General features: G+C 54.3%; 1 protein-coding gene across 1 annotated transcript; it reads left to right on the forward strand.

The window, feature by feature from the left end:
* Positions 1–24,717, forward strand: SYNGR3 (synaptogyrin 3). Its single transcript, XM_014936176.1, has 6 exons — positions 1–74; positions 124–262; positions 2,525–2,551; positions 14,512–14,752; positions 21,868–22,010; positions 23,929–24,717. The coding sequence occupies exons 1-6, from the start codon at positions 1–3 to the stop codon at positions 24,136–24,138; spliced, it is 834 nt and encodes a 277-aa protein (XP_014791662.1). The 3' UTR covers positions 24,139–24,717.

Here is a 24,717-nt window from a genome sequence, read left to right on the forward strand (position 1 = left end):
ATGGAAATGATTTTTGAGGACACTAGAGCAGCTGTGTTGAAGGTGCTGAAGCTGTTTCAAAAATCTCACCTATGGTAAGCCCTTCAAGTAAATACGGTCTTTGTTCATAAATCTGCAATTCAGGGATGAGCTGGTGATGCTCTTGTCGCTGGGGTGCAATCCCTTGGCCAGCCCCATGAGATATCCTGCCAGAGGGAAGCAGGAGGGACCGACCAGCAGCTGCGTCGAAGGTGCTGAAGCTGTTTCAGAAATCTCACCTATGGTAAGCCCTTCAAGTAAATACGGTCTTTGTTCATAAATCTGCAATTCAGGGATGAGCTGGTGATGCTCTTGTCGCTGGGGTGCAATCCCTTGGCCAGCCCCATGAGATATCCTGCCAGAGGGAAGCAGGAGGGACCGACCTGGCATTCTCTTTGGAGCCATTTCTCTTTTTTTTTTTTTTTTTGCATAGTAAAATGTGATTTCTACTGAGCTGGTGACATTGGGGAACGAAAGGCTGAAATCTGCTTTTCCTGCTGCGAGTCAGAAATAGATCTGGAGAGATGATGACTCACCTGTAATTGAGAAAAACTGAATGGCATCATCATGGGCTTTACCAGTTAAATCCTGGTTCCACCTGCCAGAAAGAACAGACCGACAGAGCTGCAAAAGGCCAAAGGGAGCTGGAGAGAGGGCCCAGCACACGGGAATTCGTCGCTTTCTTACAGCATTTGGCATGTGAGGGGCTTCACACGCCTGCTACACGCGTATCCCAGTGATCCCGCAGCACCGGGCCCTGCAGGGGGTAAATGGAGCTGTAGGGGATGGCAGGTGGGGAGGAGAGCTGGTGGTGGAGCCATGAGAAGCCCCCCCCCAGCCCCAAGGGGAGACCCGCTGGGTGCCAGCAGTGCATGCGTACTCCTCCCTGCCACTTTCCCTGCAGTTCCCGTCCGAAGCAGAGATGATGTCAGAGTTGTCATGGCATCGGTATCTATGGAACCGGGATCATCATCACGGTGCTACCAAAACTAACTCGGGAGATGGTCCTGGAGCCGCGGGGGGGAACTCCCTTTGCAGTAATTGAGGGTTTCCCTCTGTAAGGTTCCTCTCATTCTTTCCTCCTTCCTACTGTCCCTGGGGAGGGAGTGGGGACAGGGTTTGGCCTCCTCCCGTCCCAAGGCAGCTCTGGGTGCCTCCTTTCCTGCACGAGGGAAGGAAGATCTTCAGCCCCATTGGGCTGCCTTTTTTTCACACCAGCTAATGGGTGTGTAACGACGTGCAGCAGCCTCCAAACCTTTCCCTCTGCCACACCAACAGCCAAAGGTCCCCAGCCAGCTGCCACCGGAGGACCCTGCTTGTGCCCTGCCTGCGCTGAGCTGGTGCTGCCGGCTGTGAGGTTCTCTGGTGGTCCCACTCCCCAGCAGAAGTGACAGCAGCCCTTGCCAGGGACACCAGCCCTTTCCAGGGACACCAGCCAGGCTGGTGGACAGAGGGTGTTTATCTTGGAGGAAGCAAGGTGTGCATCTGAGGTGAGCTGAGCAGCGTGGTGACCTCCCTGCACTCCACAGCATCTCCCTCCTGCCAACGGCCCAGGTACTTACAGCCGCAGGTGATGCCCTGGACATACCACAGGTAGCCCTTGTCATTGCACGGTGACGCTGGCATAGCACGGTGACCCTTGTAACAGCACCCTACCCCCAGAAGCAGCATGGTGATGGTGGCCATAGCACAGTAATCCTTGGACTAGCATGGTGACCCTGGCTGTGGCAAGGTGTTTTGGCTGTACTGTGGTGTCCCCAGCTATAGCACAGTGACCATGTCCATAGCGTGGTGACCGTAGGCATAGCATGGTGTCCCCAAACACAGCATGTTGTCCCCAGCCATAGCAAGGTGACCATTGCAATAGCATGGTGTCCCCAGCCATAGCACAGTCACCCTGGCTGTAGCATGGTGACCATGGCCATAGCATGGTGTCCCCAGCCATAGTATGGTGACCTCAGCCATAGCATGGTGACCATGGCCATAGCGTGGTGTCTCCAGCCATAGCAGGGTGCCACAGCACGGTGTTCCCAGCCATAGCATGGTGACCATGGCCATAGTGTGGTGTCCCCAGCCACCGCACAGTGACCCTGGCTGCAGCATGGTGTCCCCAGCCCATAGCAAGGTGCCATAGTGTTGTGTCCCCAGCCATAGCATGGTGACCATGGCCATAGCGTTGTGTTCCCAGCAACAGCACAGTGCCCCTGGCTGTAGCAGGTGACCAAAACCATAGCGTGGTGTCCCCAGCCATAGTATGGTGACCTCAGTCATAGCATGGTGACCATGGCCATAGCGTGGTGTCCCCAGCCATAGCATGGTGACCAAGGCCATAGCGTGGTGTCCCCAGCCATAGTATGGTGACCTCAGCCATAGCATGGTGACCATGGCCATAGCTTGGTGTCTCCAGCCATAGCAGGGTGCCACAGTGCGATGTCCACAGCCATACCATGGTGACCATTGCCATAGCATGGTGTCCCCAGCAACAGCACAGTGCCCCTGGCTGTAGCAGACCATCCTCCGGCTGACCACCTGGGTGAGGCGGGACGGGCGTGCGGGCGGCGGGGGGCTCGGCGGCGGGCAGTGCCCGGGCAGCGGCTGTTGGCCATAGCTTGGTGTCCCCAGCCATAGCAAGGTGGCACGGCGCGGTGTCCCCAGCCACAGCATGGTGACCATGGCCATAGCATGGTGTCCCCGGCAGCCATAGCACGGTGACCATGGCCATAGCACGGTGTCCCCGGCTGCCCACGGTGCCCACAGCCACATCGCGGCGCGTGGGCTCGTGGAAAGAAGGTGGGGGGGGGGAGAGCGGCGCGGCGGGCGCGCGCACCTGCCGCCCCTTCCCCCCGCGCCCGGCGGGTGGTTCCTCCCGCTGCCCGCACGCGGCGCTGCGGACGAACCACCTGGGTGAGGCGGGACGGGCGTGCGGGCGGCGGGGGGCTCGGCGGCGGGCAGTGCCCGGGCAGCGGCTGTGCGGTGGGGCAGTGCCCGGGAGAGGTGCAGTGGCCATTGCAGCGTGCGGTGCCCGGGCGATATGCGGTGCCCGGTGAATCGTGCGGTGCCCGGTGCGTTGTGCGGTGCCCGGGCGACGTGCAGTGGCCATTGCAACGTGCGGTGCCCGTTGCAGCATGCGGTGCCCGGTGCATTGTGCGGTGCCCGGTGCATTGTGCGGGCACCGTGCAGAGCGGGGTCCGTTCCGTGTGCGGCTGCCCCCGCAGCCGTTCGTCGCTCGGTGCGGGGGGTGCACGGCCGTGTGTGGGGGGGGGGGAACCGGCCGGCTCCCAAGGGAGATCCCTCGGGAAGAACGAGTCAAGGTGCGGTGGGTGGATGCGCCGCCGCCTCTTGCCAGTTTTTCTCCCTGGTGCTTGAGCAAAGGGCACGGGAATGGGGTGCGAATCGGGAGGCAGAGGACATTTTACTTCCTCGCACGCTCCGTGCATGCGTGTGTGTGTGTGGAACAAGAAATCCGAGGGCCAGCCCTGCCCAGCTCCCGTTCTTCTTCTGAAAGATGGCATATTATTATTATTTTTTTTGCCCGTTTCCCATATACACCGGTCCCTGCGGCGGAGCAGAGAGCGGGAGCTGGAATATGCCGTGCTCAGGGAAGGCTTCTCTCCCCGGTGGTCCGTGAATAAGCGGCAGGGGAAGCTGCGCAGTGATGCTCGCTGGGGCCGTGGCTGCCCCAGGGCTGAGGGCAGCCACTAATTTGCCTCCCCCAGCCCGGCTTTTACCTGCCAGTAAAAGATCTGCCAGTGTGCGTGGCCCTGGAGGGTCTGCGATGCCTGGCCCTTCCTAAAAGCCCGTCACGGGGAAGGTCTGTCCGGCTCTCACCACGGTTCCTGGCTCTGGTGCTTGGCTGGAGGCTGTGGCTGAGCCCAACCAGGCCTGGGGGGGCTCGTCCTCACGGGTGTCGTGCCTCTGCTGTGCACGGAGGCCCTCGGCCGCCCGCGTTGGCTCTGTGTCACCTTCAGCAGTGCCAAACGCAGGCAGCGAGTGAAGGGAAGGTGTGATGAGAAGGTGTTGCCCCCACCCCGGGTTGCCCTCCTGCCAGCTGACACAACGGGTGCGTTTTTGGGGGGGCTCTCTGGGGTGGGGTGCCCCTGCTGAGGCCCTGCACAGCACAACATGGGAACATGTGCTTATCTTTAGGCACATGAGCAATTCCAGCTGCAATCACAAGCTTAAAGTTGAACCACAGGCTTAAGTGTTTTGCTGGATGGGAGCCAGCGTACTTTCCAGGGCTTTGAGAAAGCCCCCCACCCCACTGCTGGGGGGGCCAGGTATGGATCCAGAGCATCCAGCTTGGGGTAGATGGGGCATTTTGGGCAGGGTTTGGGCACCTGGCAGCAATCGTTTCCTAGAAGCATTGCTTTAGTCCAGAAAACTTGGTCTGGATCCACCTGTATCCTTCTGGAGTGGGAGTGGCAAACTGTTGGCAATGGTGTTGGTTTTGGGCTCGGTTAGATAAACTGATAATGAGTTAGGCTTCTCATAAAATATAACTGCCACCATGCACTGGAGAGCTCACCATCCTTCTTGTATAGAAGGGGTTTGGATGTTGCTGGGAAGCAAGAAAAGAATATGGGATATAGAGATAAAATAAAATTTCCAGACTAGAAAATATTCATGCACGAATTCACTGGCTGGTTTATTCAATGGCAAAGTCACTCGTTTCATGGTTTTGTGTTCATAAGGAGTCTGTGAAAACAGAGTGCTTACAAATACAGAAATGTATCAGCTTAACTCTAAACAAGTGCAGGGACCCACTGACATGGACGAGTGTTGGGTACGCACAGAGCTGTCCCCAGCGTAAATGTTTGCAGGGTTGAGAGTCGGCTGCAAAGCCCGCTGAGCTCAAAGGGACATTTTTTTGCTGTTTTTGGTGGGCTGTGGATCAGGCTGTGGAAACTCACCTTAAAAGCCCTTGGAACCACTTTTCCCAGATCTGTCGGGGACCCTTCTCCATCGCCGCTCCAGCTTGGGGGTTCAGAGCACTGCCTGATCTTTGCTCGGCTGTTGCAGGCTGGTTACCTGTATCTTAGACCCATTCAGAATTTATGGCTCCTTCCCAATGTGAGCAAGGACTTCAGCTGGGTGAAAGCTGTGAGTGGAGGTTTCCTTCCCACCTGCCTGCATGGCCATTGCTATTTCTTGCAGGTGGTGTAAAGCAGAGTGTGCCCGGGCTCCTTCTGAGTGGTTCCTCTGCTGCTCTTGCCAGACGGGACCCATGTCAAGATGGAGAGGTTGGAGGGAGGAGGCAGCCAAAAGATTTTGCTTGCAAGGTCCCTGCTCCCTTTTTGTTCCACCCTGACACCCGTAACTGCTGCCCCGGGAGTGTGTAGCAGTGCCGTGGGACATGGCAGCATCTGGCAGGGACCAACACCCTGCTGTGATGCTCCCCGATTCACAAAGCAAACAGAAACCTCCCCGTGCTGTCTTGCCTGCTGTCCACCCCACAGTGTGGATGGTTACTCAGAAAGCCCTCGACTAGGGCTTTGAGGTGTTGAGGTGGGTTCTCTTTGTGTGGTTTTCCTTCCTGTGCTTTGTTGTTGCGTCTTTTTAAATGTGTTTAACTTGTGCAGTTGGATCAAACCCCAGAGATGTGACCCTTGCTGTGTGTACGTTACGTTCCTTTGGTGAGAAAAGGAGGGAGCTGCCTGAGATGTGCTGGTTTGGTTGGGAGTATGGGTGATGGAGAACCACCATCGTTGTTGATCTGGCCGATGGCCATCGCTGGGGTTTCACGATGAGCTACCGCCAAAGGGGTGACTTCAGTGTAGAAATCCCCAAATGTAAGTGATGGCTGAAGGGGGTTCCTGGTTCTGCCTCACTCAGCAACCTCTCTCTGACAGATATAGTAATTCTGAGTATCTGAAGGGAAAAAAACCCACTCCTGGCTTGAGCTGTAAAATCAAAAGCTGGAAAGAACCATTTAACAGTTCCTCATTCATCTCTTCCCCCTCTGTCTGAAGCAGTTTGTCAGATGAAGATGTGATCACTCTTGTGGTTTCCTTTTGAGACATTTTTTTTGCGCAGCAAAACAAACTCGATATTCACGAAGGATGCCTGCAGAATCATGAGTTCCTTTCTCTGTGACTGCCGGCACCAGCTGGACTTTCAAGTGGCCGTGCAGCTTTGCAGGGGCATTGTTCATTTAACGTAGGTTTAGGTTTGACTTTTAAAAGCAGTTCTGGAAAATATTTTCAGTAATTGCTGTGAATTTCTTTAAGGGCACCGGTAAAAGCGTGATGCCCGGTCCCGCTGGTGCAGCCTGCTCAGAAGGGCTGTTCCATTCTCGCTTCCCTCCACCAACCCAGCCCTTCCCTCTGCCTCTGTGGAGCTCAGCAGCACATCAGGAACCTATTTTACTATGAGATAGAGGAATACTAAAGTATTTTCTGTGAAATGGTTGTTTCTTCCCCCAGTGACCCCTGCTCCTTGTTGCAGGCTGCATGACTTGCACAGCTGGACAACCTTACCTGCAACCAACACATCAGCAGTTGCCTGACCTGATCTGCTGCCTTTACCTCTCGTGTCTTAAAGTTGAATGAAGTTGTAGTTCATCACTTGGATCACTGGAGAGAGCTTTGCCTATGCAGTATTGTATCTCATTAGGCCCAGCGTTCTGTCTGGCTTTTCCTTGCAATAATCTTATGCTTTTAAGAGCAAAACCTTTATGAAGGGACCGGACAAGGGCAGCCAAATCTGATTGCTTGGCAGAGGCACGGCAGCAAAGTGGCAGTCCCTGTGGCCCATGATACATGGTAGGGAACTTTTATCACCGGAGGTTACTTCGGCTCGGATCCAGCAAAGTCTTTATGTGCTCGGCTTTGCACTGATATGGGTTTTAGCCCATAATACAGCAGATCATTGTCTTTCAGCCAGGCAGATGCGCTTTGGGTGTCTGGGTGGTGGTTTGATGTACCAGGAGTAGGTGGTGGTTCTAGGAGGCAGGGAGCATGCCCTGTCTCTCCTGGTCCAGGTGTGTTTTGTTCCTCCAGAGGGATGGAAAGGGCGGTATTTTGTGTTCATGGGAGAAGGTGTGTTTATTTTTGTTAGAAAAATCAAGCTCAGGAGCAGAGGAGCCAACGAAGGGTGGTATTTGTGTTCATGGGAAAAGGTGTGTTTATTTTTGTTAGAAAAATCAAGTTCAGGAGCAGAGGAGCCAACAGTAAAGATGACTATGGCTGCAGGACTGTGGCTGCCCTGCACCCTCAGGACAGAGCTCTTCTGAGGAGTTTCAGAGCCGGGGTGAAGATGCAGAAGTGCTGGTTTGAGGTGCTGTGGGGCGTATATTTGTGTTTGCAGGGCTGCAACACAGAGCTCTTGTTAAGGGTTGGAGTTGGAGCCTGGAAAGCTCCCTCACTGGGGCTGCCCTTCTGCACTCCAGCTGTCCTACAGACGCGGATGGAGGTGGCTCTGAGCTCACCCCAGGAGAAATCAGCAAGAAATATGGGGTGGGAGCCCTGGTGCTGCAAGCTCTGAATAGCTCCTGTGGCCTTCAGGGGTTTCACTGACTCTTGAGCACTTGGGGCTCTTAGCGAAAAGCTGTGGGGCTGGTCTGGCACTTAAGGAGCCCGCGGTGATGCTTGGAATCATTAGCATGATCTTAGCTGCTCTGGACTTTGTCTGGTCTTGGCTGCTTTTCAGTAAGGTCACCCGATTTCTGTCTTAATTCTCTTTTTCTGTGGGCTGTAGATTAAAGGCAGAACTTAAATTTAACATTTTTGGTAATGGAATTATACAGAAGTTTTACTGCATCTGAGCTTAAAATGCTGCTAAATTATCATTTTCCTGTCATCACTGGTTCAAAACGCTGCTGGCTTGCCATGTGCTCAGATTGCATTACTAGATTAGGAACTTTGAATGGGCGCTGTGTTTCAGCCAGCATCTCTCACCACATTAGAAAAAGTAATTCAGTAAAAATCGGTCATGTGGTCATCAATATGCATCCTTCCCGAGCTGATTAGCCTGGTAGACATGTCCATAAACCTATTACGGCCAGCATCATACCACCTCTTTCTGTGCCAGAAACTGCGTCAGGTCTTTCCTTTGTGGTTGTATCCATAGCCCTCGTGGGAGATCTGGCAGTGCTTAAAGTAGTTCTTTAGTCTTCACACCCTCCAATAAATTATGCAGATCTGTGCTGGAAACTTCCCGGTGACTGACAACTGTAAAGATAAACTGGAGAGGGACACAAGACCCGATTCCCCCAGAATTTGAGCTTGGTGGGCGTTGAAGGAGGCTGGCCCCCTGCCAAGGGTCTAACTCATCCCTGAGCGGAGCATCTGCGGGAGGTACGTGCGCGACGCAAGGAAGGGGCTTCACGGAGGCTTGGGAAAACACCCAGCACTAGGCAGGATTTAACCTGGGCTGATTTGACCTTAATTGTTTTCCTTTCTCATTTGCTAGTCCATCCTTCCTTCGCTGGGGTGGTGGCTCGAGGAGAGGAGGGTGCTGAGCAAGGGTGGCACCTCTCTCAGGGATGCTGGCGTTAGGATGAGGAAGGATCACCCAGACGTTGGTACCGACCCTCTGAACAGGCAGTTTGTGCCCAACACCATTGACTGTGAGCTACAGCAGAACACATTAGGGGTGGATTACTTTGCTTCGTGCATTAAATTTCCTTGATGTTGACGTTAATGGTTGCTTGCGTGTGTAATCAAAGCAAGGTTTTGCAGTCTCCAACAACCCCACACCTTCTGGTAATGTTTTTTATAGGTCCCAAATCAAAGTACGGCGCATCAGCAGTGGAAACATCTCACCTTAAAATGGCTGACAGTTCACACACTGAAGCTTTCAGCTTGTGCTCTCTTGCGTTATTTGCTTTTTTGTTTTCCTTGCGATGGCTGTGCTCAGACCACCAGGTCGCCCCTGAAGCACATTTTAGGTCCCTGGGTTACAGAAGGCTAAAAGCAATGCGGATGAAAAATGTGCGTGTCCTGGGGTCCAGCCAGCTCCAGCCCCAGGAGGGAACATGGATCTGCAAAGTATAATTACAGAACCAGCCTGGCCAGCCACCTTCCTCCAGATGGTAAAAATCTGGTGCAGAGAAGGCAGCCACGGGTCTTCCAGCTTTATGCACACCTAGAATGGTGTCTCCATCGTGGGGCACATGGGTGTCCCCAGCGCCCTGGGCTCCTCTGAGGGTCTGACAGCGGCTGTGGGTCCAACAGCCTGGGCATGAGCGCCTGGACACTGCCAAGCAAGGAGCCTGCCTTCTCCCTTTCAATTTTTGGGGGAAAATAAGGAGATTTGACTCAGTCTCCTGCTGCCTGTGTGTCTGTGCTGTGTGCTGTCACCTCCCTGCCCCTCCAGCACAGCCCCTGATGGGGCATCCACCAGCGCCAGGCATCCCCTGAGCTTAATGGCCATTGCCAGAGGGGGTAAAGAGAGGCAAGGGGTCGTGCCTAAAATATGGTGAATGGGGAAAACGGGAGGTGGGGAGCAAGCAAGGGAAGCAAGTGGGATGTGCATCAGGGTCCAGTACTTTGGATACCTCAGGCAGCCTTGGAGCTGCAGGCTCCTGCCCAGATGCAGCCTCCAGCCTCAGGGAAGAAGCACCCTTGCGTGCTCTCCCAGGTTTTTAGGGTGACACTCAAAACCCCTCTGGTTTCAGCTTTGCACCAGACATTTTCCGGAGTCGATTTCTGGTGTACCCAGACCCCATCACCGATTGCTGCTGAGACCTGTGCCTTTGTCCTGTGTTACAGAAGTGCTTGGTGGCCTGGTGAGATGTCCTCTCTTGCTGGGAAGCAAGCTTTAAACTGGGGGAACTGGGCAGCTGGCTTTCATTAAGAAGTCAAATCCCTGGTTTTTCACTGGTTTTGGTGTAACGTGAGGTCCCTTTGCACTTGCACGAGCTGCGCCATCGTGGGTCCGAGCCCTTCGTGCATCTCCCTGACCCACGTTGCTCCCCCTCCCTGGGTGTGACGGAGGCACAGAAGCCCCTTTGTGTGGCTGAAGTGCAAGTCTTAATGGAAGGGATGAGGAGAAAACAGCTTTTCTCCTTCTCATCCCTCCCTGCAGCTGAATGCAGAGAGGAGCACTAATGGTCTGTGCCACCGGAGCTGCTGGGGTTGCCGGACCCTGCACCGGTAGCTCCCAGCCACTCTGACACCGGGGAGAACCAGGGCTGAGGAACCCACACACCAGGCTGCTGGCCAGGAGACCCCAAGCTGCCAACAGGTTTATGTGAAAGCTTTGTCAGGCAGGATGCAGGTTCATACTGGGCTGACTGGAGGTAATCCAGTTTCCTTACTGGTTCACCCAGCAGGAGCAAAATTTGAGGCATGTTGTGTTGGGTTGTTCAGCTGGAAAATGGAGCATCCTGTGGATGCTCAGGCTCCTTCGCAAAGCCTGTGAGATGGGGAAGAGCCTCCTTAGAAGGGTGGATGGCCTTGGGACACAGCAGCTTGTGTGGCAAGATGCCCCTCTGCTGTGTGTCCCAGTGACCTTGGCACTTGGTCCCGAGTGCTGTCACTGCCCTGCGCCGTCACGGGGACAGCAATGTTGGGGACCCACCTGGCAGGCAGGAGGAGTCAGAGGAGCACCTCCGGAGAGGAGGATTCCTACCTCCTTGCTCAGACCCGTAAAATCTCACTCAACAGTGGAAAATCTGACCGTGGGTTTTCACTTTCGAGTCTCTGATGAACTGGTTGTGGTCTTGAGGAAGTGCGGTTTGTAGAGGTCATTGGAAAATGGCACTTGTTTTGCATGAACTTTAAAAAAAATTGTATGGGTTTTATTTTTCCCCATCTACGCACCATTTCTCAAAAAATACTTTTTTTCACCTATACTTAGAAAGACAATGCCAAATCTATTCTCATTAAAATCTCTTCTCATTAAAATCTCTTACCAGAACCAGTTGGGTTTTTTTTAAGAAAAACGATAAAATTTCAATCACAGCGGGAGGGGGAGAAAACCCATGGAAAGACTTGTTTTCACTAAAAAGCATGTTTTGACAGGAGTATTTCAGCCAGCGCTGATGTTTTGAGCGCATCTATCAGGCGCGTGTGCTTACAATTCATTATGATTTTGGCCACTCGAGAAGAAGCCGCATGTCCCATGTCACCTGCATCAAAGGGGAGCTCCTGCGGGGTGAAGATGCTCAGGGCGTCCGGCAGTGAGAAGGATGCTCTACTTTGCAAAACCCTCTGGAGTTTGAAGTTAAGCAGAGAAATATCTGTTCTTACCATCTCCATCCCAGAAGGAGGTGCCTGGGCATCCTCCATTGGCAGTCCCAGGTGTGCAGACCTGTGTGCAGGCACCCAGACACCCTCTCCTGTAATATCCTTAATTGTATTTACGGGAGCTCTCCCTCACCTGCTGAAACTGGCACCCAAAAGCACAGAGAACTAGTCCAGGTTGTTAATCCTGGGAGGACTAAGTAAAATACTTATCGGAGAAGCTGAGTATAAGTTCTCTGGCCTGCCAGAGAAATAATCCCGTGGAATCAGAGGTTCTCAATTATTCATGTTTTCCAGAATCACATTATTTCTTCCAGGGCCTGTTTTATAAATGCTGCTGCTATTTCTGATGGTAAATAACAATTTTGCATTATTTATGAACAGATTTTTACAACTGCTGATATTACAGCTGCTGCCAAAGCACTGGGAAAATTATTATTACTGTTTGTTGTTGTTTCTTTCTTACAACGCAACCCCCTCTTGTTCCGTGCGTGGTGATGATGTGCCCGTCGCGGTGTGACAGCCGAGTCCTCCCTGCAGTGCCCCGTGTGAAGAAGAGGGTGCAGATGCAAGTGGGTGACTGGAGCTGCCATCAAGCTTGTGGCTGGTGTTCAGAGCTGAGAAGAGCCGGGGATGGATGGGGACAGGTACCCCGGGTAGTGGTTAAATTCAAAGAGCTGGAAGGTCTGTTTGTCTCCTTGTGCTAGCCACGGAGCGGTCCATGGGACATACCTACTTTCTATCCCCTGTTAGTGCTCCAGGGGGAATCAAGGGTTGCAGCTGAATTTTGCAGATGCACATCTGGAGACCCACATTGCTGGGAAGCTGTAATTCAAGAACGGGCCAATTCCTGGGGCTGAGGAGCACGTTTCTGGGGCAGAAACCCATCCCTGCTGTGCATCACGTAGGCAGGGATGTGGCCTTACCTCTGCTGGGGTGGAGATGCTGATGCCCTTGATTGAGCAGACCATGGAGGGAATGGGCCAGCAGAGAGCTGGTGGGGGTCTAGGACAGCAATGGGAGGTCCGTGAGGTGTTTTGATGGAAAGAGCCCCAAGAGCTGCTGCCGGGACCTGCAGGGGAATCCCTGGGGGATTTTGCAGGACAGATGCCCTCTCCAGCCACCGCCATCTCAGCAGCACCAGGTGGTGGGGGTGAGCTCTGCTTTCTTTCTCTCCACACGGTGGGACCTCCTGCTCAGGGATGCCGGCTAAATTAGCAAGCAGGTTGCAGAGCATCTCCACCATCCAATGCAGGCCAGCTCGCTGCTGGCCTGAATTTTAAGTGCTAGAAGCAATAGGAGTTTGCTGGCACTGACAGAGCTCTGGCTAAAAGGGTTTGAAGATGAGCCCTGCCCTTGGTTTTCTTGCTGGTGGGTTTCTGGAGGTAGGAGTGAGCATGGTGCAACCTGCTTGTCCATCACGTGCTTGCAGATATCACCATGAGAAGCTGGTGGCAAAGTCCCAGTCTTGGGGTGATGGGCTAGCTATTTGGAAGAGCTCCTACACACCTAAGGTAGGATGTACTCCAGAGACTCTCTGCTGCTTCTGCTCATCATTTATTCCAGATGACACCCTACAGATAAAAACCCAAAGCCCTAACCAATCCTTCATATTTGAGTAATTCAATCCCTTGCAGATCCCTTTCTTTATTGTCCCCTCCAGCTTGGGGGAGAGATAGTGGACACTTTCTAAGAGGTGTCTGCTAGTGAGACACTTGGGTTTGTAAGTAAGTGTCTTCAGACAGAAGAAGCCATGGTACAGCTTCACCCCAGCACTGGAAGGAGTTTGGAGGAAAGAAATCTGCATGAAATTCTTTGGGGCAGGGAAGAGTGAGATTATCTGGCCGGTGCTTGGGAGAAAATGTGTGTCACAGTGTTATGTTGAAGAGTGGTTAGAACTTTCTGAATGGTTTGGGCATCATGGTTTCTGCTCTGTTTCACCCACCTCTGCTAACACTGTGTTTTGGGGAGTGTGGGGCTGTAGGAGATGGCCCATGGCCAGGCATCAGCTCTGTGGGTGACACGCAGGTGACTTTGAAAAGGCCACCAGCTGTAGTTTATCATGTGGCTCTTTCTGCTGCCTCTGTCTGTCGCCTGTCTCGGTCTCGTGCGCTTCGTGTCTCGCTGTTCCTGCAGAAGATGAAGCGGGGTGTCCGGAGCAGGAGCTGCATCACACCCCGAGACCCCAGCTGCTCCCAGGTGGCTGCCGTGCCGGGCGTGCTGGAGGAGCCTTCTTATCTCTCCTCCTGCATCCGTGGCCTCCAGCTGTGTCCTGCGAGCCGGCGGGGCTGGGAGCCGTGCGGGGATGCAGGGAGCTGGTGCTGGCAGCCAGGGACAGGATCAGAGGTTCACAGCTTGATGGAGAGGCATCTGCATGCCTTGCTTCCCTCCCCCCTCACAGCCTCAAAACCCAGACAGGGGTGCAGGGCTTTCCAGGCTCTAACAGAGCAGGTTCCAGAGCAAATTGTAATGCAGCTGGTCCCAGTGCTTGCATTGGCTGCCTTTGGTGTCGGAGGGATGAGGGAATTACTTTAGCACGCAGCATGGTGAATGGTATTCATTTTGGCAGCTGGCAGCGTGCTGCCATCCGGCTCCTTCCCTGCTTGCAGGGACGTGAAACACCCTCGGGTCCCAGCGCTGGGACCTGGGCAGCCACCAGCAACCCCCCTGCCCTTTTGTCCCTCGCAGAGCCCGAAACCAGGTCACTGGATAATGGATGCAGGCGCTGCATCCTTCAACTCCTGCTAAGCCAGGCGAAAAATCGCCCTGTTGTTCTCAGGGCACCCTCTCCCCCTGCCCTGCTGCGCCCAGGTGAGCTGCTCCCCACCTCCCCACGCTGCCATGTCCCATGTCCTCTCCACCGGGCATGCAGTCCTTCCCTAGGTCAGCCTGCTCAGCAACTCAATTACGTTCTGTAACTTCATTTCTCCCCACTCTGCAGCGACACAAGGGGGTTTATCAAGCACAGCTTGACAGCAGAGAGCGGCACAAGCGGAAAGACTGTGCAGAGACCTGGCCCATCTATTTATTTTTTCCCTCCCTAGCCTGGCTGGAGAACAGCATCTCTTAAAATACTCTGCAAACCAAGCCACTGAAAGGCAGATAGGCTCACAGCAAAGGAGGACCTAGGTACCATCATCCACCAGCCCATTGCTTGGGGCCACCAACCAGATGAGAGTCGGGATCTGTCTAACAAATGCCATGTTGCCATGGAGTCAAAGAGAGGACTGAATCCAATTATGTTGCTGTTGGAAAACAGAGTTAAATGTAAACAGCAGCAAGTTGTGTTTTCTCCTTCCTTCTGCAGATCTTCTCCATTGTGGTGTTTGGCTCCATCGTGAATGAGTGCTATGTGAACAAGGACAGCCAGAACCCCGAGCTGCTCTGCATCTTCAATGAGAATGAGAGTGCCTGCAGCTACGGCATCGCCATCGGCATCATTGCCTTCTTTGGCTGTATCTTCTTCTTTGTGGTGGACCTCTACTTCCAGCAGATCAGCAGCGTGAAGGATCGCAAACGGGTCGTCCTGCTGGACCTTGGCTTTTCAGGTACGTCTCTGGTTTTGCTGTGCTTCCGAAGGTCGATGCTGGCTCCATGGGCAGCGCAGGGTCGTTGCTGTGCCCTGCAGCTCCATGCTTGAGTCTTCCCCTCTCCTCCCACAGCATGGCTGGACTCGTGTGCCTCAGTCCAGGAGGGCAGGGCTGGCAGATGGGTTGTCCCATCCAGCTGTGAGCTCAGAGGCAGCAGTGAGGAAGCTGATGTGTGGCAGCCTGGGGACACTGGGGTGTCCCTCCTGCTCATCTGTGTCACTTCTGCAACTGGAAACATTCACTGAGCTGGGTTCAGTGAGGCCACCCAGAGAAGTGAGGCTTGGTGATTAGCATCTCAGAGACCAGACAGGGTGTTTTACCCTCCCACATCTCCTGTTTCTGGCTCAAGCAAATGTTGTTTCATCGGTTACATCTGGACCTGTTTTCACTTTGTGTGTGTATGTGTGTTTTGGAACAAAGCAGAAACACGCTTCTACACACTACTGTAATCCCCTGCTGCCTCCAGGGCTGTAGTGTACAGGTGGGTTGGGGCTCCCGGGGGCTGGCATGGCTCTTCTGCACTGTCTTGAGCCCCTTGGCCTGGGGCTCATCCGTGTGAACGTGAGGAGGGGGGATGCCTGGAGCCGGGAGAGGCCACCCTCCACATGGTTGCTGTGGGGGTTGCCTGGCTGAGTTTGTAGTTCATGTTCTCCATTTCCAGGCTCTTGTGTTAGCAAAGTGTGAAGGTGATTTATCCAGCACAAACGTCGCTGATGGCTCTCTGGTCCCAAATGAAAACATCTGTCATCACCTCCCTGCATTTGCCTGTTGTTAAAGATGTTTCTTGCTGGAAAGCTTATTTCCATGGTGCTAGAGCACCGGCGTCCAGCCCTCGTTAGATGATATTTACAGCCCCTCTGGTGGGGCTCAGTGCCTGCAACCCTTTGATTCAAATGGAAGGGGAACATCACATCCATCTTCTGGCTGATGCTGCGTGTCGCGGTGCAAGGCTGGGATCCTTCCTGCCTTCCACCTCGTAACAGCCATTCTCTCTGCTGCCAGGGGTGTGGATGGTACCGCTCTCAATCTCTGCCTCATTCCTCTTCTGTACTTGTCGTGCGTCGCCTGACATGGGCTTCAGCGGTGAGCTGGAGAGCATGGATTCTGCCCTGCAAAGCCTCTGCCATGCAGGGGTTGTGCTCTGTCCTGGGGACGGGCTGCAGCATTGCACCAGAGTTCTGTGCTATGAAATCCACCCAGCGCAGCTGTGCTGCCAGTGGTGACACTTCATGACCCCATTATCACCCTAGGTCAATGTGTGTGCTCCAGGTGCATCATGTCTTCAGCCTTTGTCTGGGCAGGGACATCCCCTCTGTGGGCTTCTTGGCAGAAAACAGGCAAGATACTTCCTTGCTGATAAAACAAATAAATCACTTGTTTGCAGGTCTTGTGGACGTGAGCCTGTGACCAACACAGTGCCACTCATTGGGGTCTGTAAAAAGCAGTCCATAGCTCCCCTGGCATTGCCTCTCTTCATGTTGCCTGGTGTGTCTCCCTGCCAGCAGCTCCTTACCTTTCTCACTCCTCTTGTACAATTCTGATTTCCCCACTTAATGAACCATTTCCCACAGGGCACCCCAACAAATGCTGTGCTGAAATCTGGCTTGATGCCATTATAAATGGGGGTGTTATCCGGGGCTCTTGTAACAAAGTCCATGGTTTCAGGTAAACACATCTCCACCCAGGTCTGCTTTTCACATCTCCTAAGCCAAAATTCGTTGAGATGCTGCTGACATACAGTTGCCTGCTGGGTCACAAGGGGATGTGCAGGTCCCTGGGGAGGAACTGGTCAGCCTGGTGCTTCTCCTCCCCGTCTGACCTCGCTTGGAGGAGCAGGTTAGACACTTGGCACCCGGAGGTCCCTTTCCACCCAAATCCTGCAGTGATTCAAGCAGTGGCATGAGCTGTCAGCTGCAGGAATGCTCGGTGTGCAAAGCACCCTTCTGCTGCACGGGCAAGCAATGGGTTCATTTCACTTGCACGTGTCAGGGTGGGTTCACGCCCGACATATTTTATCCCATTCCTGTTTCCGTGCCTGCACTTTTTGAAAATGATGGCTGCCCCAAACCTTTCTTAGAGCCCTACTGCCATAGCCTGTACACCCCCTCACACAGAAATGCCAGGCAGTTGGTTGCTCCCAGAATAATGCCAATACAGGCAGATCCCACAGCAGCGATGAAGTGCAGGGGTTTGTCGGCACGTGAAACCCTTCCAGTTGCAGAGATTGCAGCCCACCCTACCCCACCGTGGTGGTACCACAGCATACCAGCCTTGGGAATCAGACCTGCCAGGAGGCAGAGCTGACCCATGTAATTTGCCTTATTTAACTACCTCCATGTTAATAACCCCTGAAGACTTCCCCGGTGGGACTCTTTTATGCCATCCCCTTCTTTTTTTCCTCCCCTCCAAAGATGGGATTCTTGGTTTCCTCTTGCTTCCTTGTGACTGTTTCATCCTTTCTCTCTGTATGTGCTCTCTGCATTATTGCTTGTTTTGAGGTAAAAGCCAAAAATGCTGGGAACATCTGGGAAATAACCGGGTGAGGAAGATGCTCGGGTACGAGGGAGCATTGCAAACCAGGCGGTGAGAAAAGCAGGTCACTTCTGGCCCTTTGCCTGGGTCACCCAGGAGCCTGATGCCAGCTGCCAGCAAAGCAGATGTCAACTGGCAGTTGGTGTCTCGGGAGGCTGTGCAGGGAGTTAATGAAAGCGTTTACCCACAACTTGCTTTCGCTTGAAGGAGAAAGGACTTGTGCGTTGGATCAATGGCAGATCAGAGCCACTGAGCTGGCTGGGAGGTGGGGTGCAGGCAGGGGTGCAGGCAGGGAGGGGTGCAGGCAGGGAGGGATGCAGGCAGAGGTGCAGGCAGGGAGGGATGCAGGCAGGGAGGGATGCAGGCAGAGGTGCAGGCAGGGAGGGATGCAAGCAGGGATGCAGGCAGGGAGGGATGCAGGCAGGGGTGCAGGCAGGCAGGGGTGCAGGCAGGCAGGGGTGCAGGCAGGGAGGGATGCAGGCAGGGGTACAGGCAGGGAGGGATGCAGGCAGGGAGGGATGCAGGCAGACAGGGATGCAGGCAGGGCCACAGCGCTCTGCAAACGGCATTTGCGATTTTCTCTTCCATCTGCTCTTACAGCTGCCCTGTAGACATGCGCTTGCTCGGGACCAGGCTGTAATTATGGCTGTAACGCGTCTTTCCTGGTGTTTGCACTCTGTTGTCTGTAGATCCTAAAACGATAATTATCTACTGGCTCTTGCTGTGCTTCCTGGTGTTCTCCTTTTCCCCAGCGTCGGTGGGAGCAGAGCTGCTCCCGTGCCTGTTTCCACCTGGGAAACCTGGGACCGGCACGTGTGGCCTCACCACGCTACCGTCAGCCCAGCCCCCTTCGTGGGGTTTTAAAATTCCTGGGTAGGGACAGACACCTTCAAAACACCCTCTTGCCCCAGATGCTGCAGATGCCTTGGGGCTGGGTGCAGGCACTGCCAGCCCTTCCGTGGGACCGGGACCGTGCCAGACGAGGGCACAGCCGTGTTCCCGGTGAGGCACCGGCTGCGGGGGGAGTCAGCTGTAACCCCCCAGGTCTGATTCACGTTATCGGGTGCACAGTTCCGTCTGGAAGGAGTGCTAGCAGAAGGTGATCATGATCACAAATGAAAATGAGCCCTGGTACAGAAACAAAAATAGTTCCTGACAGACACCTCCAAAACACCCTCTTGCCCCAGATGCTGCAGATGCCTTGGGGCTGGGTGCAGGCACTGCCAGCCCTTCCGTGGGACCGGGACCGTGCCAGACGAGGGCACAGCCGTGTTCCCGGTGAGGCACCGGCTGCGGGGGGAGTCAGCTGTAACCCCCCAGGTCTGATTCACGTTATCGGGTGCACAGTTCCGTCTGGAAGGAGTGCTAGCAGAAGGTGATCATGATCACAAATGAAAATGAGCCCTGGTACAGAAACAAAAATAGTTCCCACATTGCTCCCCGGAAGGTCTGATCTCACACGCAGGCAGGTCTCAGTCCTCCAGGCTTTGAGCAACGCCTGGCTGGTGTTTCTGGAGATGTCTCCATGCCTGACCCTCTCTCCTCCACTGGCGGTGGTTATATACCTTCCTGCTTCCCCGGGGCACTGGAGGGAGTCCTCCTCCTTCTTAGGGATCCAGGCAGAGTTGGATGTGGAGGGGAAAAGCTTGCCTCTGCATCGTGAAACCTCTGGGAAGTCCACTTGGGTAGCAGCAGAAGTGACCCCAGCTAGAGGTTTCCGGCTGAAGCTGGTGGTTTTAGCACTGGAAAGGTCAGTGTCTTGCCTATCTCAGTGTTGCAGAGGAAGCCAGTAACTGCAATACCCAGCACAGCCAGCGCATGTTTGGAGATGTGCATGATGTCATTTTAACTCTTAGAAACCCTTGGAAGGCACCAGTGCTAGATGGGCTGTGGCACTGGTGGGTGGACGGTCCCCTTGTCCCAGCTGTGGCTCGTGATCTGTGGTATGTCCAGCCCAGGAGCGTATGAGGGAGGACCAGCACTAGATGGAGAGTTAAACAAAGAAACCATCCTCCCGAACCAGTTCACCATCTACAAACCAGTGACACGACCTAGTCCTGTTGGAGAGCCCCCGTCTTCCTTGGTGCCAGCACTGCATGGCCCCAGAGCTTGTCCCTGAGCGTCCCTCTGCTCCCCACAGCACGGCTCCACATTAACCTGTTGGGAGCTGCTCTTATGTTTCATCTCAGGTCTTTCAACTTCCAAACACGGCTGTCTCCAGGAAAATGTGGTTTTGAGTGAGAAGCTCCTGTCTGAGGCTTGCTGCTCGAGCATAGAAGGCCAGCATTCCCAGCTGCCGTGGGATTTGCTCCCCAAGGACCCGGAGGTGGGAGCGCTGCAGCAATGCAGCATCTGCAGATGTGGTTCAGCATCTCCTGCACCGAGACCTGGGGACCACTACCCACCACTCTTACCACATACTGCTGTATCTGGGGTGTGCATTTTCCTGTATCCACGTTCAGGGGCTGGATCTGCTTCCCCCAAGGCAGGCAGCTGCTGGTAAAGCCCCATTATAACAGAGCTGGGGAGCTGGAAAGCTTCTCCTGAGGGTGACCTTTGAGGAATAAGCCCCAGAGGTCTCTTTTAACACTGATGACAAGTGGGTCATCCTAAGGGGAAGTGAAAATATATATGCAGAGATTTGGGGCCGTTTTGGTGGCAGGCATTAGCTGTATTCAGCAAAAAGGGGCTGTTGTATTAGTCTGTAATTTGGGAAAGGAAAGCCTGGATGATCCTGGCTGGAGGTTGTGTTGCAGTGAGGGCACTTCAAGGGCTCAAGCACAGCCAGGCAGACAAAAGCATCCTCTGGTTGGGAAGTTCCAGGCCCCATCATGCAAGAGAGGGAGATCAAGGCGTGTGTTTTCTTAAACTGCATTTATTCTGAATTAAAGGCGAGGTGTGCGATGCGCCCTGTAACTCTCACAGGGGATGTGGATGCACTCGTGCCTTTTGTATCATACTTAGGAACAACTGGCAAGATAAAGGGGAATAAAGGAAGCTTCTTTCCTCTCCCTGCAGTCAGACTGTGCTTTGCAGCCGGCAGCCCCGTGGGACCGGCAGTGTGGCTGCTCACACTGATGTGCTAATCATCCCTGAGAAGATGCTGGGTAGCTCAGCGTCCCCTTGTGCGCTGACACCCAGAATGGGCGGGTGGGGGGAGCTTTGTGCTGGAGACCCTTAAAGCAGCATCATGGGAAGCTCCAGGTTGTGCAGCTCCTCTTCCCAGCGCTGGAAAGCATCACTGCTCCTTACACTGGGAGCTTATGGCTTACTTCTTGACGATTTTCTGAGCTCCTTGGCACCAGGCAGTGCTGCTGGCTGGTGATTGAATTAGGGGAGCTGAGCAGCCCTATCTTGCTCAGCCAGCTTTGGTTCCAGTAAGGAATAATCACCAGAGCGTTTTTGCTCAATCCCACAGAGCTCAGAGAGGCTGGAAGCAGGAGTGCACTCAGTGGAGGGTGGCAGGGATGAGCTGAGCTCTCTCACGTGAAGCCCCTTTGCCTCTGGGATCCGTGGGCAGCCCTGCTGGTCCCTGCCCTGGGCACGGCGCAGGAGGAGCTCGTTTGATGTGCTCCTGGGATGCACTGACATGCCCAGGTCACTCGTGTGTTCCCCATGTTCAGAGCAAGCATTAATCACAGCCTGTCCATATTCCTGGGTGACTGTTCCTTGCCCGTTCCCCCACTGTGTCCTTGGACCAAGGCATAGACCATGGCAGAACAGCTGTAAAGCCACCTCCTGCCTCAGCTGAGCAGCCTGGTGCTGCTCCCAGGAGCACAGGCTTCTTCCTGGGTGAGGTTTGCAGTATCCAGCCCAAAGTTTCTAAGAGCTGGTGGTGCCCAGGGAACAGAGGGAATGGTGGGTCAACACACTGTGGTGCTGGAACCAAGTTGGTAGCACCTCGATGCCTGCAAGCTGAAATCCCAGAGACTGCGAGGACCAAATGTCCAGAGAGGATGTGCTGGCCTCTGTAGGTCTTTGAGATCAGGGTGAGATGTAAGTGAGCTAGACTTCAGGCAGGCAACACCCTTCAAGGTTCCTTCCATTCCTGTTTTTTGGGCAATTTCAAATCAGCCTCTTTTAAAATAGCTCTGTATTTAAGCCAGACTATTCCTAGTAGTGTCCACCAACAGGACAAGAGACGATGGACAAAATTTAAAACCCATGTGATTCTATCTGAACACAAGAAAACAGTGGGTTTTTTTTACTGTGATGGAGGTCAAACACTGGGACAGGTTGCCCAGAGAGGTTCTGAAGTCTCCATTTGCAGAGATAATGGAAACACAACTGGACAGTGTTGGACAACCTGTGTTAGCTGACCCTGTTTGAACAGAGGCCTTGGACTAGATGACCTCGAGAGGTCCCTTCCAACCTAAACAATTCTGTGCAGATGCTATAAGAAGTTTAACACCACAGGCCAAGATCACTGTTGCTATTTGAAAATCTTGATGGCAGTGTGTTTGTGCATCAGCAAAAGGGGTTCCTTGCAGCAGAGGAGACGGTGGGCAGGGACAGCACTGACCAGCTCTGCTCTCTTTCAGGTTTCTTGTCCTTCCTGTGGTTTGTAGCCTTCTGCTTCCTAGCAAACCAGTGGCAACGGACGACGATGAGCAAAGGGGTTTCTCAAGGAGCAGATGCCGCCCGGGCAGCGATCACCTTCTCCTTCTTCTCCATCATTGTCTGGGTAAGTTCAGCTTTGGAGCTAAGGTGAGAAGAGGAGAAATGAAACCTGTCCTGGGCTCAGTGCTGGGCTGGGAGGAGGAATTGGGGGCACGGTTTGGAGAAGTGAATCCTGGTGGGCAGCAAGGGGCTGTACTGACGAAGCCTGTGGTCCCTTCAAATACAGATGAAACTTGTGGTTTCTTACCCAGGAAGCATTAGGTCTGGTCCCCTCTCGCTGGGGAATTCCAGACTTCCCCTTCTCCTGCCACTGGAAAGTTGCTTTCCCATCGAAAACGTGTTGCCAGCCACGAGCTGCCCTCATTTCAGCGCCTCATTGGGCCCTTGGGAGCAGATTGGTTGGAAGGGAACGAGTCCCCAGGAGCAGATCACTGCCGTGAGCCAGTCTCTTCGGATGGCAGGGGGATTTTGGGAGCTCTCAGGCTCATCAGCTCACCCTGGGGGGAAGCCAGGCTTGCTCTTCTGCTGCCCACCCCGGAGGCAGGGGCTTACAGAAACCCTCTTTACTCCTGCTTTTAGGCTCTGTGCATCCCTGGGGCTGCACAGGGGCAGAGGGATGGCTGCCAGGGGTTTGCAAAACCCCACAGGGCCCCTTGCCCACAGCTGCTGGACCCCACATGTACCTGGGGGTCCCTGCACTGCTCAGGAGGCCCCTACTCCGGAGGCTGCACGTGGAGGAGCAGGGATTGCCCCTGTGTCACCTCCACCCTCCCTCTGGCTTTTCACAGGCAGCCAGCACCCAAGATGTGCAGTAATTCCATATTGCCTTAAAAGAACTGGGGCAAAAGACAGACTGGGGGCTTTTCCAGCAGCAGGTCTGCCTCCAGTTTCCTCGCCAGTTTAACTGTTCCCTGCTCTATTATTATCCAAATAAATCTCTTTTAATCCCAGCTCCCTCACAGCTCTTCTCCATCGCTCTATTGCCCGACTGCCCCTTTAGCGCAGCCGCCAGGGAAGGGAGCTGGGTGGGATGCTCTGCCCCATACCATCCCTCCCCAGGGGAGGACAGTGGGGACACCAGTTCCCCACCACCAGCACGGAGGCTGGCCAGGCTGTGGGGTGCCACCGGCAGCCCCTCTGCTGGTACCATTAATACCAGATGCTCTGCTTGATGGGCACAGGACCAGCGTTGGGGAGCAAGCACTGGGCGCTGGTTGGGAAACCGTTCTTAGTGTCTGTGGGCATTTTTATTTTTTTTTTCTCCCCTGAGCCTGTCATTTATAAACTAATTGAATCGTTAATGAAACCTCCTCAAATAAGAGCGAGCGTGGTGTGCTCGCAGCTCTGCCACCTGCATTCCCCAGGGTTTGCGACCTGAATACTGGCAACCTGGAAAAGGGTGAAGGAGCCTCGGCAGAACTGACCTATTTTGCCAGCCCAGGACTTGGCAGCTTTCCCTCCCCGCAGCAGATGGGTTTATTGGTGCCATCGGTGCCAAATCTGCACGGCCAGAGACCCCAGCCCAGGCTGCAACCCCCACTCCAGACAGAGCTTTTTTGGGGGGTGGGTCACATGGAAACAGCATCTTCAGCATTAGGGGTTGTAGTTCGGGGTCGTTTTAGTTCTTGGCTGTGATGGAGTGGGGCCAGCAGCCGCTGGGGATGCTGCGATGCGCTGGGTGCTTTCCAGTGAGCTGGGGGATGTGGGATCCAGGGAGCACACGGGGTCCTGGGGGACACGGGGTCCTGGGCGCACATGGGGTCCTGGGGGCAGACGGGGTCCTGGGGGACACAGGGTCCTGGGCGCACACGGGGTCCTGGGTGCACACGGGGTCCTGGGGGACACGGGGTCCTGGGCGCACATGGGGTCCTGGGGGCACACGGGGTCCTGGGGGACATAGGGTCCTGGGGGGGGACATAGGGTCCTGGGGGGACACGGGGGTCCTGTCTTCCCCCCATTAACCCTCCTGTGTCCGGCGGCAGGTCGCGCTGGCGGTGAGGGCGCTGCAGAGATACCGCCTGGGGACGGACATGTCGCTCTTTGCCACCGACCAGTTCGCTGCCGACCCCAGCGCGGCGTACCCCGGCTACCCCACCGGCAGCGGCATCGAGAGCACAGAGACCTACCAGAGCCCCCCCTTCACCGAGACCTTAGAGGCCAACCCGAAAGGTTACCAAGTGCCAGCGTACTGAGGGGCGAGGGCCGCCTGTACCAAGAGACCGAGTCCTACGGTGCAGTACAATTAACCGGTTGATTGCAAATGTATTCAGTCCCATTTTCCTTAATGTGGCAAGTCAGTGCTGGGTTTCCTTACTATTAGCTAGTTGTGCAGTGAATTCTGTACAGTGGTATTGGTTCTTGTCTTACCTGTCCAAGGGTTTTATAAAAGCAGTGTTCCCTCTAAGTCGGAAGGAAGGAAGGTTGCTACCACATCACCTACAGGTGGGGAAAGATGAATAAATGCCCTCTCTGAGGCTCGACACCTGGCAATCGGTGGCTGAGTTCTGCTGAGCGCCTGGGAGAGCCCAGAATACCTTTTCCTGTTAGAAAACACAGTAGCTGAGGAGTTGTTGTTATTTATCTCGTTCTTCCAGAGCTAACACAGAATCCATCTGGTGGTGGCCAGGGTGGGTGGGCAGCATGGGGGAGGTCAGCCCTGTGCCCCTCCTGCTGCAGAGCTTTCCTGTTCACGTTCCACGGAAAGTGCCAAATTCACAAAGAAATAAGTGGCGTCTGTGTTACTTTTATTTGTATATATTTACTGTACAAAA

This window comes from Calidris pugnax, unplaced genomic scaffold (assembly GCF_001431845.1).
Source record: "Calidris pugnax isolate Ruff unplaced genomic scaffold, ASM143184v1 scaffold17, whole genome shotgun sequence".
NCBI lineage: Eukaryota > Metazoa > Chordata > Aves > Charadriiformes > Scolopacidae > Calidris > Calidris pugnax.